Source organism: Curcuma longa, chromosome 5 (assembly GCF_044706935.1).
Source record: "Curcuma longa cultivar G26 ecotype Majalengka, Jawa Barat chromosome 5, ITB_CL_G26_1.1, whole genome shotgun sequence".
Lineage (NCBI taxonomy): Eukaryota > Viridiplantae > Streptophyta > Magnoliopsida > Zingiberales > Zingiberaceae > Curcuma > Curcuma longa.
The window spans coordinates 9,871,299-9,888,340 of NC_133865.1; the positions used below are offsets into that span (position 1 = coordinate 9,871,299).

Below are 17,042 nucleotides of genomic sequence, written 5' to 3' on the forward strand. Positions count from 1 at the left end.
CGTCGTCGTCTTCCTCTTAGCCGTTGACAGACGCTGCCGCGGTTCTGCAGATGGAAATGGCGCTTCGTTGAACTTGAATGGGGTTTTATACTCACCGCGACTGCTCTGTCGAGGACTAGAGGCCCATGGGCCTATACGTCCTGGGCCGGCCCGGCTCCGAAGGTAAGTACATGCCAAACGTGGCCCATGGGCCCATATTGACACGAGTCTTCTTCTTAAACCTTTCATAGTGAAAACAACTTGGTGGTCGAAGAATAATATTTTAGTATAGGCCGCTTTTGTGGAGGATAGATCCGTAGTAGAAAATATTCATCTTGCTCAAGAAATATTGTGGAAGTACGCACGGAAACGGATCTCACCAAGATGTGTACTCAAAGTGAACTTACGAGTCATTTGATATGGTAGATTGAATTTTCTTACTAGTTGCTCTCTGACGTTTCAGCTTCCCTCAACAATGTGGTTTGCATCACGACAAGGAGTGCATCACAACATCTCTTACTCGGAGAGCATCAATGGTGCCATATATGGATTCTTCAAAGGTCGGAGGGGACTACGACAAGGTGATCCGCTCTCACTTTTTCTCTTTAGATTATTTTTGGATGTGCTCTCACAATCACTCAAGGCGACATCAAGGCAACTCACATTTCACTACCATCTTATGTGCGTCAGTGTCCAAATCACCCACTTGACATATGCTGATGATCTACTCATCTTCGCTCGGGTGGATGAATCAATGGTGGAATCAGCAGCGGGATGTTTAGAGGAGTTTGGGAGCATGGTTGAACTTCACCTGAACCTCCACGAGTCAAGGCTTTACATCATATGGGTGAATGAACAGACAATGAAGAGGTTGTTGTAGATTATCGATTTTCAATATGGAACCTTTCCGTTTTGCTATCTTGGCATCCTATTACGACGGAGAGGCTTTATCATGATAAAGCTCGCTTCTTGGCCAAAGCAAATATTATTCTACGCCAACAAACTAGAATTGCTGAAGATGATGCTCTAAGGTATCAAATATTTTTTTGACTTTCAATCTTACCGATTCCATGTGCAATCATCAACAAAATCTATGCCATATACCGCTCTTTTGTATGGAACACCAAACACCCGCTAATCTCTTGGGTAACCATGTGCTTGGCAAAGGATGAAGGTGGATACAGATTGCGCAATCTACGAACATGAAATTTTGCATTACTGTCCAAATCTTTGTGGAATATCCAATGCAAGAAGGAATCTTTATAGGTCTGGTGGGTTTATCATCAATATCTTCAGTGAACTGGAATGTGGGAATAGCAAGCTAAAGTATCTGTAATCCGATAGTCTACTTATCAAGAAGATCATTGAGATTCGCTAAGCTATCCAAGCACAAATAAATTATGTTCAACAGGCTGCGAGCTTATTGGATTCATGGTTTACCCTAGCATAGTGACATGACAGAGCGGAGGTACTTAATGTCATGCTGGTGCGCAGAGCGAAGGCACCCAAAGCCTTCCTAAGGCGCAAAGTGGAGGCATCCAGTGCTTCCTAAGGCGCAAACCAAAGGCACCCAGTGCGGAGGCAGTCCGCAAAGCGGAGGCTCCCAACGCAAGACTGTGGGTAGAGGCACTGTGGTCGCATGACTTTTTCAAGTCACGGAACAATAGGAAGCTATGAGCAACGATTATATGGAGTACGTACATCATGTTAAAGCATCAATTTATCATGTAGCAAGACGCGCACCAAGGATAAATTGGTGTTCGTAGAATGCAAGACTTGTACGCGCTATGCCAACGAGAGAACGAGATGGCGAACCACCTTTTCTTCTCATGTTCAATCATTGTACCTCTATGGGTGAAGGTTCAGAGCTTCACATGGGCCATCAATTTCGGATAGCAACGGATATGTTGAATCTATTTTAGAAGTGATTTTGTGGAGGAAGCATCCTCAACAAGAGGTGATTTGAGCATTACATGCATGATCTACTTGATTTAACAAACTCTTAGTCGATGTCAATATGAGGGAGGGGTCCCAAACATAAAGAGGATGTTCATGAAAATTTAAATGTATGTTTTTAAATTTTTGAATACTCCCCCTCACGACAACTTCTTAATACAATTTCCCTTTATCAAAACAATAATAATAATAATAATAATAGTAAAATGAATACGAGTTGGTAAAATGAATACGAAGGTGGCCCCAAGCTCAAAATCTAGATATTTGAACCTTAAGCTCCATTAATCTGAAAGCACGAGTTAACATTCTAAAATTTTCATTTCATTAGAAAAAAATATTCTATAATACATCATAATTAAAATTCAAACCCTAGATACTTAATAATATATTAAACATCTAACTCTTACGATCTAACTAATCTTGAAAATAATCAACCCTCTCACGAAAATTTTTTACTAACTATCAAAGTAAATCAGAAAACGATAAGATTTAAACTCTCATTGTATAAAAAACATGTCCCACCTTTTACCATAACACCATAATCCCAAAGGCATTGACTATCTTTAGCTTCATGGTTTGATTTATGCCTTGTCATTTATAAATGTGAAATATGCCTCGAATAAATTCAGTCTTTTACAGTGGATAACGAATTTAGGGATAACTAAAAAAATACCTCAGAGAATATTCTTTTTAAATTCATCTAATATTTTGTAATATTAAAATACCCTCGATATTTTTTTACTTTACCATCAGAATGCGCTTCTATCAATGAAAGTGCGATTCAGATGAGGCATTTTAGTAGTTAGTTTTACAAATATTAGGGAATATTTGGATATTAATGAACTTCAGACCATAACATGACCAACACCAGTGTTTAGTCACATGCTACCTTAAAAACAAGATAGTTCATTACTACGTAAGATATTTCATGAGACTACCCAAAGTTCTAATATACTACACATCCTAAGATCACATATGACAACAAAACAGAACCATACTAAGCTTTAGGACTTACCATTCACCATGGAGCAGACAAAGTATTGGAGAATTTTAACTCACCAGCACCTTTGGCTTCTTCAACTTCATTCAGGACCATTTTCAATTTGGCAATATCAGACTCGTAGCTCTTTCTTTGATTTATAGCTGATTTTTTTCTCTCATGGAGGCAGGCAAGGTACCCTCTCAGATTCTTGATAGATCTATCAAGGTCTATAAATTGAGAGTCTAGCATACTCTTATCATCCATTTTTGCAATAATTTTTGCCTCCAGTTCTGCTTTTCTAGTCAAGCACCCCTTGTGATACATTTGAAGCTCTCGCAATTTCTCGAGGCGAGCCCGTAAAAAATCAACATTGAATCCATTACTTTCAAACTGATAAAGAGCTTTCATCTTTGCATCCAGAGATGCTTCATCTCTATCAATATGTAGCTTCTGTATATCAGTGACCAAGTTTGCAAAAGATATCATAAGACCTATAGCCATTCCCTCTCGAAGCTCCATGGTGTACTGCTCCAGAAGGCAAAAATGTGGCTGTTGTGGCATAACCTTGAATATTTCCATTGATTCTATTTGTTTCCACAAGAAAGAAGTCTTTGAGAATGGCAATGCTATGTCTTTCAATGGTGGCCCAACAGAGTGATCAATGAGAGCTGCATCACCCTCGAGAGCAACTGCCTTTGACTGAGCTTGATTATGAGTAATTTCAGTGCAAGTTTCTGCAAGAACTGATGGGACAATCTGACTTTGAATGTGAACTGCTACATTGTTATAGATCTCATTAGAAGCAGCATCATTAACTGAATTCAATGTGACATCTGCTAAAAATTTAGGTACGAAGAAGCTGCTAGTTAGATTGTTTTCACTCAAAAGACACATCTAGCTTGTATATCTAACAAAGGTAAATGCAATGTCACCTAAATTTTATTTGGGCCTCTATCAAAAACAACAGATACTTCGCTCACCTCCTATATCAGCACTTGATGGGGGCCCTTGATACATTATAAGTTGATTTTGCTGGGGAATAGGCCGAGATGCAGTACTGTATAAATCTTCACCCCATAAATCATCATTAGCTCCACTATAATTGCTCAATATGACTTGATTAGCATCTGATTTCTCGATAGTGTTAATGTTCACTGAAAATGGGATGCAAATTTTAATACGCTTCAACTATGTAATTTGTATTAAAAATGCTATGACTTACTTCTCACAGGCACATACAAGTGGCTGAATGATACACTCATCTGTTCTTCTCTTAACATTTTGCTGCCCCCATCTTGTATTTGCTGTAGCACACCCTAGTAACAAGGACAAGGAAAAGAAAACAAACATATTCCTGTATACTGATTTATGCATATACTTGATTAGTTCTATAAGAAAAAAGTTCCTTACATCATTACTGAAATTCTTTTGCAGTTTTCGAGATTTAGCGACAAGCTTAGTTCTTTTCTTCTTAACTTTTGTAGTCAGAGCATAATCCAAATTGTAGTTCATCCATTCTTGAAGATGGAGATGATCATGAGCTTCATAACCCATAGGTGTGCCATCAACTTCAGTTACATCTGACTGATGCTTTGATAGCTGATGGTTGGCATTTCCAAGACCTTCCTCCTCAATAGATAATCCAGGTACATCCCTCATAGATGCATCAGGTTCAGCAATAGTTCCCGTAGAAGATGGGCTTATAGTAGAGGAGCTAGGATCCACCAGTGGCATTGAAGAACAAATATCTATCTCAGACATTGGAGTTGAAAGGACTTGAGGTATTAATTGATGTTGTGGCCTCACATGATTGTGTTGTGACTTGGCTTTCTTTAACTTTTTGGAACCTTGTGAAGGCCCAGACTGTAAATTTGCTTTCTTGTACTTCAGATTCAACTTGAGTCCCCCGAGTTCAGATGTAACTTCACCTTGACATTTAGAAAGGGGCAGTGAACTAAGAAGACTGTATCTTTTCTGACCTCGTGGACTTCGTTTACCAGAAACGGAGCTGCCTTGTGATTTTCTAGTCTCTTGCTGAAATATGTAGCAAACAAACAAATTTTCTATGGGACTGAAATTTGTTCAAAACAAACAGCAAAAAGTTAAGAGGAAAATCCTTTAGAAGACTGATAAAATTACCACTGAAGAACAAATGCCAATGTCAGACAAAGGAGTTGAAGAGCCTTCAGGTATTAATTGGCATTGTGGCCTCACACAATTGCCCTGTGACTTGTCTGTCTTTAAGTTTTTGGAATTTTGTGAAGGCCCAGAACGTAAATTTGCTTTCTTATGCTTGGGATTCAACTTAAACTCCCCAGGCTCAGAAGAGGCCTCACCTTCACCTTTAGAAGTGACCGATGAACTAAGAAGACTACTTTTTTGACGTTGTGGATTTCGGTTGCCAGAAACAGAACTGCCTGGTGATTTTCTAGTCTTTTGCTGAAACATGTAATAAGGCAACATTTTTTTTTCTATGGGATTGAAATTTGTTGAACTCCAAACAGCAAAAGTTAAAGAAAATCTATTAGGAGCTGATAAAATATACCAATAAATCAAATGGTATTTCACATTTCAAAACTGCTAACTAATCACTCTCCTAAGACTAATAGCCATGACTCTGTCATTCAATACAAGCACAAGGATTAACAACTATAAACTGATTAACTATATAGCACCAAGCCAGCATTGCCACAAGAAAATGGCACGATGACATCTTTATATGGCACTTTATGCAAGCACTGAACAAGAACTGAATGAAACAAAATATTTGTCGTGATGTAAGTAGTGAATCTAGTCACAACATTATTCCAAATCCTATATCTATGGCAAGTTTAAAGGTAGAACTGTTACCTGAAACGTGAAAACCCACCGATGGCCATCCCAACATTGAGCATGCCTAAGCTGAGCAAGATTAAGCACCAAGTCCAACCCACTGTCCCTGATTTTGACAAAGCAGACCGATTCGAGAATCTTCGAAATCACTCCCAGCACCCACCCACCATGGAAAGGCACTTCTACCTCATCACCAGGGGCAAAATCCTTCGCCAACATTGCATGTAACTGGCGCGACCTCAGGTACTGAAAGTGGACAAACTCAGTCAGATGCTCGCCGGTTCTATCCGACCTCAGACTCTCGTACTCTATCATATAGGTACTGATGCTTAACACTTGCGTGACCCTAGCGGAAAACCATGCGGAGCCACCGATATCTAGGTTACGGCTGACTTCAATAAGAGCTCCAGGGGCGAACTCCGGCACTTCACTCCTCTGAAATCAAGCCAGGGAAGAAAGTCGAGACATTAAATCGAACACAATCCTCAACCCTAACACTAGTGCAACAGAGGGCGGCCATTACCACATCTCCGAAGGGTACCCAATGACGATCGGTCCACTCCAAGTGTGGTCGGACCTCCGACGCGTCGAACTCCAGCTCCTCCCGGCTCGTGGGGAAGGCGACGATGCAGCGGCCGGTAGCAGGGAGGATGGCGGAGATGACGCCGGCCCACCAGCCGTCTTGGTGGAAGGCCTCGACGAGATCGTGGAGGCCGTACTGGCAGCGAGCAGGGGGCTGCGGTGGTCGGGGACGGAGTTGGGAGTCGAGGACGACCTCGCGGAGGGGAAGGGAGGGGTCGTCGTCGTCGACGAGGGTGGAGTAGACGATCTCGAGGCGGTGCTGGGAGAGGCTGGAGGCCGCAGTGGCCTCGTACCACGCCCCCAGGAAGCCTTCGTCGTCGCTGCGGACCTCCACTGGGTCCCCGGGGCGAAACCACTGGGGTCCTCGCCGGTCGCCTCTCGTCTTCACGCCGCCGCTCCCCAGCGCCATCGCCGTCAAGCGGATACCGATGGGCCCGAATGCCGAAAGGGATGGGAAGAAGGAGAGCCGTTGAGGAGTTGCTGTCCTCGCGGTGAGGTTACCTCCCCTTCCCGGCGCTACAAGACAAGCAAAAGGAAGGTGGGGGCGACTGCGGTAGGCGGTAGCAGAGTCTGACAGTACGATATCATCGATCGTAGTGAAGGAGATTCTTTATTTTGTTTTTGTTAAAAAAAGGGGGGAAATTAATTAAAAGGATCCTCTTTTATTTCTAAACCCTAAAATAGCATTCATTAAACTGTTCTATTTATGTACATTTATTCAAAAGCACTTCAATATTATATACTATTTTTTAAAATAATATTATTTATTTAAAAAATTTATTTATTAATTATTAAACGTTACATTAAAAATTATAAATAATAAATGGTCCCGGCGGGGCTCGAACCCGCGACCTTCGGCTCATAAGACCAACGCTCTAACCAACTGAGCTACGGGACCATTGTGAAGATGAAATATAAATTAATTATTAAGAGATAAAATTTATAATTCTAAAATGCTATAAATAGCTTCGTTATACTATGATTTCATAATTTTTACATAATTATAATAATTATGATTTCATATCAACTACAACATAAATATTAATTAAGCAAGTTGAATTTATATTGTATTAGCTAAAAAACTATAGTTGCTACCACATAAGTAGGATTTAGAGAATGAGGAGAGATCGTTACAAGCGAATAAGTTTAAAATGATCATAACTTTTGACTCGGATTGAACCACAGAATGCATAATATATCAAATTAGAATTTATTCAAAAATCTACAATTGATTATAATATGGAATCCATAATAATTCAATTTCAAATTAAAAAATATCATTTAAATATTTTGAATAATTTAGTATTTTTTTATATTTATTTTCATATTATAGCAATTACAAAAATATAATTACTATAATTTTATAATAGATATGAAATCATAGCTACTATAACTTTGTAATAGTTTAGTTGTAACAATTACAAAACTCGATTCAAAATTTAAACAAAAAATATAGATAAAAAATAATAATAATAATAATAATAAATGATAATTATAACATAGAAGACTGGAATCTCTTAGTGATCCTTTGATCCAACAAATAGAAGGCCAACAAGAGACGAGTGAGACGATCAATATATTCCACCAATCATTCATAAAATAAATAGCGTATTTATAAATTAATTATATAATTTAAACAAACCACTGACTCCTCAATTCTATCTCATTAACTTCACATATACTGACCATTAACTCCAATATTACATCTCACTAATTCAATTATATACCTGCTATTTTAAATACATTAAATATGAGCAACTTTTTACGACCACTAATTTGTCACCCTGCTTTAATAATTATCGCCATTAACACAGAAGTTCTTATTTTTTACTATCTTCTCGCCAAGAATCCAAATCATCATACAAAGTCAACGGAAGTCCGAGTCCGATCCATGAGGAATAATTGATCAACGATCCTCATCGACGTGTTGCTGGAGGAAGTCCGTCGTCTCCTTCACGACGTCGAGCTGCAAGAAGGCCTCCATGACGGAGTACAGCAGCGGCGTCTCCTCCTTATCCAGCAGCTGAACGCCGGCGGCGCCCTCCAAGAACTTGGTCCCGGAGTAGAGCACGCCCACCAGCAAGTCGAGCAGCCCTGGCGAGTCGCCGTTGACGAACAGCGCTGCTCCGTCCCACAGCTCCTCTCGGACGCCGGCTTCCATGGCGACCAGGTGAGCCCTGAACTCCGCCGCCGCCGCCGCCTTCGAGTCTCCCTCCGCCTTGGGGATGACGTACGTCAGCGGCGCCACCTGTGTTAGAATCGACGAGAAAGATTGACGGTCGACGATCGAATCTGTACAGATTTGCATCGATCTCTTACCTTCTGGTAGACGAAATCCGCCCAAAACCGAACCTTGGCTCGGCGGTATGGGTCCTCGGGCAGGAGCCGAGGCCCCAAACTCACCCACTGCTCGTCGATGTACTGCAGGATGAAGCACGACTCCGCCACCGGGCGGCCGTCGACCACCAGCACCGGCACCTTCTTGTAGACCGGGTTCAGCCGCAGCAGGTCCTGGCTCTTGTTCTTGAGGTCCTCCTCCACGTAGTCGTAAGGGACGCCCTTGAGGCGGAGGGCGTGGTGGACCATCAGGCAGTAGGAACTGGGAGCGGTGCCGTAGAGCTTCACCTCCTTCGCGGTCGCCATTGATGGATTTGCTCTGCAATTAACTGACTATATGACTTTTTTTTGTGGTGTTGAAGAGGAGAAAGGAAGGGTATTTATAGTTTCTTTAATGGAATAAATGTTGTTTAATTTTAATGGTTTTGAGATTTATATATATATATATATATATAAATTATTATTATTATTATTTTAATAAATCAGTTGCGTGATCTGAAAGCATATGCAATGACCTGAAACACTGCGTAATAATCAATGGTTTTTCGCTTAAGGATAAATAGAATGGACAAATTTGATATTAATTAATTTATATTTATTTCATATATATATATATATATATATATATATATATATATATATATATAATACATATGGATTTGGATTTTGTAAAATATCCTATCAACATGAGGAGTCAGCCCTGGTAGCGACATCCATTGCAGACTTTCCACATGATATAGATATGCTTGATACTCCAAGGTATCAAATCTAAAATAACTCCCTTACGGCATCTCCAATAGAGAGTATTTGATAGGGATATTTCTTCAAATATTCCCACATATCAAATACCCCCTATTGGAAGGGGTATTTGAGAAGATATTGGAAATCACCTTTGCCCGGTGATTCCTAATTATTTTATTATAAAAATAATATAATAATTAGAATTAAATAAAAATGAGATAGTATATTAGGATTTGTGGTATTTGATAGGTGTGACCCATAAATATTTGATTTGTGTTATATTGTATTGTGAAAGTTGAGATATTTAAGGAAAGAGATATTTGATTGATGATGTAGATATGGGGACCATAAATATTTCGATGAAATATCCGGTAGCATTGTGGATGCCCTTATCCGAACTTATAATTAATCTCTATCCACCTCTTGACCTTGTCCCATAGAGCACAAGTGATAGGGCACTTGAAAAAATGATCGTTTGACTCCTCTTGGCACCGACAAAGCACAGAATCCTTGTTCCGCTCATAAGGCATCATATCCGCTGTTCGTAGCCCTCGAACAGTGTCCCATGTGTAAGTAGTCACACAATGAAATGGTACTTTGGCAGATCTGCATGAAGAACTCATAGGCTTGCAACATCTCTTTCTTTTTCGCCATGAACTACTCAATCAACTTCATATTTACTGCACCCATCTTACCCACTTGTAGCCCTTCGAATCTTGTCTTGAATGTCCACAAGCCGCTTAATCAGGGGCGGCTCAAGCCTATAAGGCACCCTAGGCAAAATAATAAATTTTAATAATAATTTTTTTAAATTATTTATATATTTAAAATCATATTTTTAACAAACATATTTATATTCAAATAATAATAATAATAATAATATAATTCCCTACTATTTTATGAAAATAAAAATATTTTAAAATTAAATAATAATAAAATCTAATTTATATCTTATAATTTTAATCCGATGATATTTCAAAGTTCGACAAATGGTGTGCGAAATTTGAAATTAGAATATTATATTGATGAAATTTCACCGTAATTAAAATATGAGAGTAATTTAGTAATAAAGATGAAATATTCAGAATAAAAAAATCTAAAATTTTGATAATAAAAATAAAATATTCAAAATAAAAGTAAAATATAAAGATAAATCACAAGTGACATAACAAATCTAAAATTTTTAATTTTTCTAATGTGAACTATCAAGTTTACAACATAAATGATTGATAAGAAAATGAGAAATTAACAAAAGCATAAAAATAAGATTTGATAGAGAAATGAGAAAGGTGATACTTTTAGGTCTTAAGATCACCAAAAAATTTGTAACAAAGGATCTTAATTATGATCGTTCTTTTCTTTGCACCCCTTGTGATGACCTTGGAAATGTCTTGAGGAGAGAAAATAAGTTATCAAATGAGTAAGCTATTTGAAGTTGGGCAACATAGGTTATTAAGTTAATAAGGAAGGAAGAAAATGAATATAAAGAAACTAATAAATTAGAATTTTGAGAATTAAGAAATATTAAATATATTATAATCATATCAAAATCTTTAAAAATCAATGACCATTCCAAACTTCTATAAAATCCAATAAAACTATTTTAATAATTTTTTATTTTCTCAAATATAATAATTAATATATTAAAAATGGGTCCTAATTTTTATTGGATTCTCTGCTTCGACGATGGATTCTCTGCTTAGTTTCCTTTTGGAATTCTTAGAGTTCGAACAGACCTTTTTGCAGCAGGAGAACTTGACGACGAAGTCTGAAAACTTTACTCCATTTGTTTTTTTTTTCCTTTCATTTTGCCACTCCATTTCACTCTGTCTGATGTACAGAATGTTAGCGAAAAAAAATCAAAAATATAAAATATAAAAAATCAATATCATCAAAAGGACCTTCTATTTTAATTATTTTATAAAAATAACATTCTTTAGTAAAAAATAAAATTCGTCATCCAACAGTCTCATAGGATCGGTCCCACAATTATATGTGAGAAAGTAAATCAAGAAGCTGCAGTTGACTATGATGGAGGAAAACATTATCTCAACTTCATAGAGATTCGATCTTTGCTCACTTCAGCAACTCGGCTCCGTCGTAATCAACTCAACTATGTCCCGAATATTAAAATGACACTCCAATCCTTGTAAAATGTTATAAATATTCTAACACATATATTAAATTGAGATGATTTCATAATTACTATATAATTATATTAATTATGATTTTATAATTTCTATATAATTATAGTTATTATGATTTCATAGCTATTATAACATAAATATTAATTAAGTACGTTGAAGTTGAATTCACGTTATAGTGTGTAGGATTTAGGGAATCAGGAAAGATTGTCACAAGCGAATAAATTTAGAGTGGTTATAATTTTTGACTTGGATTGAACCACGGAATGCATAATATATCAAATCAAAATTTATTCAAAAATATACAATTGATTACGGGATGAAATTAGTAACGATCCAATTTTAAATTAAAAAATATCATTTAAAATTTTTTTGAATTTCGAACAATTTTAGTTTTTTCATGATTTATTTTTATATTGTAGCAACTACAAAAATATGATTATTATACTTTTATAATAGCTACGAAATTGTAACTACTATAATTTTACAGCAGTTTAGTTATAACAATAATAAAACTGTAACTACTATAACGTGTTACATGTTTGATCGATTTAAAATTTAGATAGAAAATATAGATAAAATAATAATAAAAATAATATTAAATGACAATTATATTATTTTACAGAAGAGTGGAAAAAAAGAATGCCCTTTCTATTTTTACCCAACAAAAAACAGAAAGCCAGGAAGAGACAAGTGATACAATCAATATATTCCACTAATCATTCATAAAACAAATAGCCTATTTATAAATTAATTATATAATTTTAACAAACCACTGACTCCTCAATTCTATCTCATTAACTTCACATCTACTGACCATTAACTCCAATATTATATCTCACTAATTCAATTATATATCTGCTACTTTAAATACATTAAGGGAAATGATAGTAAGTATAAAAAATCCAATATGAATGGAGCCTGACATTCATAATTACATGTAGTTGGTCTCACTTTATACTAGTAGAACCCACTACCAATGTAAATATCATACTACATTGATGTTGAAATTTTTCATACTAAATATCATTTTCCATACATTAAATATGAGCAACTTTTTACCACCACTAATTTGTCACCGTGCTTTAATAATTATCGCCATTAACACAGAAGTTCTTATTATTTATTATCTTCTCGCCAAGAATCCAAATCATCGTACAAAGTCAACGGAAGTCCAAGGCCGATCCATGAGCTGAATAATTGATCAACGATCCTCATCGACGTGTTGCTGGAGGAAGTCCGTCGTCTCCTTCACCACGTCGAGCTGCAAGAAGGCCTCCATGACGGAGTACAGCAGCGGCGTCTCCTCCTTATCCAGCAGCTGAACGCCGGCGGCGCCCTCCAGGAACTTGGTCCCGGAGTAGAGCACGCCCACCAGCAAGTCGAGCAGCCCTGGCGAGTCGCCGTTGACGAACAGCGCTGCTCCGTCCCACAGCTCCTCTCGGACGCCGGCTTCCATGGCGACCAGGTGAGCCCTGAACTCCGCCGCCGCCGCCGCCTTCGAGTCTCCCTCCGCCTTGGGGATGACGTACGTCAGCGGCGCCACCTGTGTTCGAATCGACGAGAAAGATTGACGGTCGATCGATCGAATCATCCAGAACTCCATTTCTTGTATACAGATTTACATCGATCTCTTACCTTCTGGTAGATGAAATCCGCCCAAAACCGCACCTTGGCTCGGCGGTAAGGGTCCTCGGGCAGGAGCCGCGGCCCCAAACTCGCCCACTGCTCGTCGATGTACTGCAGGATGAAGCACGACTCCGCCACCGGGCGGCCGTCGACCACCAGCACCGGCACCTTCTTGTAGACCGGGTTCAGCCGCAGCAGCTCCTGGCTCTTGTTCTTGAGGTCCTCCTCCACGTAGTCGTAAGGGACGCCCTTGAGGCGGAGGGCGTGGTGGACCATCAGGCAGAAGGGACTGGGAGCGGTGCCGTAGAGCTTCACCTCCTTCGCGTTCGCCATTGATGGATTTGCTCTGCAATTAACCGACTCTATGACTTTTTTTGTGGTGGTGTTGAAGAGAAGAGAAAGGAGGGGTATTTATAGTTTCTTCAATGGAATAAATGTTGTTTAATTTTAATGGTTTTGAGATATTTTATATATATATATATAAATTATTATTATTATTTTAATATATTAGTTGCGTGATCTGAAAGCAAATGCAATGACCTGAAACACTGTAGTCATGCTCTCTTATACAACACCCCTTTCTTTTCCACCACGAACTCCTCAATCAACTTCATATTTGTTACACCTATCTTAGCCACTTGTAGCCCTTTGAATAATGTCTTGAATATCCACAAGCCGCTTAATAAGAGGCGAGTCCGAAGGCTTGACCTCCCATTGTCAAAAATCAGCACCCTTAATGTAGTGTTGATGCATTCATCTTACCTATAGCAAGTCTGCCTTAGATTAAATCCCTCATAATGTCTTGTTTAGTAGGGCCTCATTCCACATCCGAAGGTCTCGAAGTCCATATCCACCATCATGATTAGGAAGACAAATGATGGCCCATGAGATTAGAGGAAGCTTGGAAGACCATACAAATGCTCAGCATATGGATTGGATCTTCTCTATAACACCATCGGGAATAGAAAGCATGGAAAGCTAATAACATTTCATTCCTTGGAGGATTGTTCTTACCAACTCTAAGCGCCCCACATATGATAAATTGTGTTTTGACCAAGTATTTATCTTCCTTGTGATGGCATTAAGCAAGGGGCCATAATTGTCAATCCGCAACTTCTTCGTCGCTAGTGGGATACCCAAATATCGGAAGGAAAATGTTTCTTCTTGAAACCCAATGAAGTTGAGCAACCGAGCTTTCAATCTATCATCAACCCCAACCATATATATATGGGACTTCAATGGATTAACCACCAGCCCCGCTTCACATCTGAATTACTTCAAACAATCTGCTAATGCCTTAATGGAAGCCACATCCGCCCCGGCAAACAACATTAAATCATCGGCGTACGCAAGGTGAGTGATGTCAACCTCCTTGCACATGGGATGAAAACGAAAAGAGGGCGGCGAGGAGGCAATCTGCAACTTTCTTAATAACACTTCAACACATAAACCAAAAAGCAAAGGAGATAAGGGATCATCTTGCCTCAAACCACGCCATCCACTAAAAATTCCATAGATGTCACCATTTAGGGAGATAGAATAAGAGATTGTGGTTACACACTCACTAATCCATTCACAATATCGTTAGGGGGAAATCAAAACTAACAAGGACTGCCATAAGAAACCCTCAATCTATTGTATCAAATGCCTTCTTCAAATCTACCTCGATCATATACCTTAGCGAGATTCTTTTGTGTGCATATTTCCATAATAATTCTTGAGTGAGGTTAATGTTGTCTTTTATAGATCTTCCGTGCATGAATGCTGCTTGAGCCGGATCCAACAATACCCCAATACCAAAGCTAATCGGGCGGCCAACACCTTGGCAATATAATCACGTTGTAGAAGACATTACAACAAGAGATAGGCAAGTAATTCGAAACTCTCCAGGCATGATCCACCTTTGGTAGCAAAGAGATCAAAGAATGATTTCATTGTTTTAGCAACTTTCTCCCTTGAAAGAACTCTTGAACTATTGCAATAAACCCCGAACCAACAACATCCCATGATGAGGTAAAGAACTTTGCTCCATAACCATTCAAACCCCGCGCCTTGCCACTTCCAATATCGTATAGGGCTACCTTGATCTCCTCCACCTCTACTAGCTTGATCAAATCCTTAACTTGGGCGTTAGTTAGCCTCCTTCTAGGAAATCCACTACTGTCCATAGGGCTGCACACGATTGTTTGCCCAAGTAGGCCATGAAAGAAGTCCACAAAACTCCTTTGCCACTTCACCAATGGTTGTTTATGCTCCCCATTTCGTTTGCCCTTCTTGCTTTCTCCGAAATGTGGCCAAACTTTTCCTTGTTTAACTCCCTCAACCAGCTCTTCAACCGGTTCAACTTTAACTTGAGCACAAACTAAGCATTCCCCATAGCTAGGGCTGCTCAAGAGTCCTCTACAACCCTTTTGAAATCCTCATGCAACGACCACAAGTTGAGAAACTTGAACGGTCAATTGGGGGTCGATCTTTCGCTATAGTGTGCACAATGTGCAAGAGTGATCTGAGAGGCATTCGGGAGCCATGAATTTCGTATAAGTGTTAAAATCTATCATCAATCAATGTAAATTCACCAAAACTCTATGCAATTTGCAAGAAACCATACCATTAATCTAAGTGAATTGACACCCAATGGAGCGAAGATCCACTAGACTGCTAGCTTGGGCAAATAGTTAAAAATCATACATTTCATGATTTGTAATTGAAGCCCCTCCTTCCTTATCATGAATTGATAGTATGGAGTTGAAAATCCCGATGGCTCAAAGATAGTCCCCCTAAGCTCCATAAGCGTCTCCCATAACAGCCTCTGAGTGACAATCCAATGAAGCCCATAAACGAATGTCACCAAGAAAGCCCGCTTGGATACGTGACACCGAACTCTACAATGGATGAACTGATCAATTGTCATAATGATATCCATATCCACCCTATGTATGTCCCAAAGGAGCAATATAGAACCATGGTTAGAGATACCAAATTTATGAGCATGTCTCATACTTGAAAATTGCATTTGCATAATTGGATCTAACGACTCTTCCTTGAGCTTTGTTTTCAATAAAGTCATCACTTAAATGTCCTTGTGCTTGAGGAGGTGTTGTACTCGCCCATGTTTTAGGGACTTGTGAAAGCCCCTAATGTTCCAAACGACAACCTTCATTGGCCACCAATGCAAATTGCTCGCATCCGTAGTTGTCTTCCACTTGTTGCAGCCCATGCACGTCCTGTCGGAGCCCCAGCCCTTACCCATCACTTGAGGTAATTGTCAAGGCTGAGGATGAACTCCCAGCTACCCCCTCCCCTGTTCAGTTGAGGAGGAAGAAGCCCCCACACTGGCTGAGATTGCTTGTCGTCGTTCGACTAGTACACACAACCCCTCATTAGTTCGTGCGATCTCCCGATGAGGCTGAAATGCTACCTCCGTGTGTAGTACCCACTGCAAGGGCACCTCCATAGCTCGCCAAGTACCTCCACCATCATTCGCCGTAGGGTCCATCACAATCATAGTAGGGCCAAGCACCTCCACTATTGCCAAACCATTCTGCACTTTCAGAACCTCTCCATTCAATGCTTGTTGGGTTCGCCTCCACTATTATCTCGTACACCTTCGATATCTCAATCTTCTCTGACCCCTTACTGATTGGGACCTCAGTCGATTAGCCTGCTACCTCGTCAAACCAGATGATGTCTCCCGTTCAGGCTGATGGCGCTGTTGTCCTATCAGAGTAGCCCCTTTGTGGCAGGTTTCCTTATAGTGATCAATCCTCCAACACCCCTCACAAAAGTCTAACATCATTTCATAGACAATTCTGAGGCATAGTTGGACTGCGATGGGCAGCGTGATTGACACCTTCCTGAAT

At 39.3% G+C, this 17,042-nt stretch overlaps 1 protein-coding gene, 1 non-coding gene and 1 pseudogene across 2 annotated transcripts; all 3 read right to left on the reverse strand.

The window, feature by feature from the left end:
• Positions 1–2,806: 2,806 nt before the first annotated feature.
• Positions 2,807–6,740, reverse strand: LOC141829961 (uncharacterized; annotated as a pseudogene).
• Positions 6,741–7,155: 415 nt separating this feature from the next.
• On the reverse strand, positions 7,156–7,229 carry TRNAI-UAU (transfer RNA isoleucine (anticodon UAU)). Its single transcript has one exon. It is a non-coding gene; the product is annotated as a tRNA-Ile (tRNA).
• Positions 7,230–7,926: 697 nt separating this feature from the next.
• On the reverse strand, positions 7,927–13,553 carry LOC141829837 (uncharacterized). Its single transcript, XM_074717334.1, has 4 exons — positions 13,192–13,553; positions 12,763–13,099; positions 8,651–8,997; positions 7,927–8,579 (listed from the first exon to the last, which is right to left on the reverse strand). The coding sequence occupies exons 1-4, from the start codon at positions 13,513–13,515 to the stop codon at positions 8,238–8,240; spliced, it is 1,350 nt and encodes a 449-aa protein (XP_074573435.1). The 5' UTR covers positions 13,516–13,553; the 3' UTR covers positions 7,927–8,237.
• Positions 13,554–17,042: the final 3,489 nt, after the last annotated feature.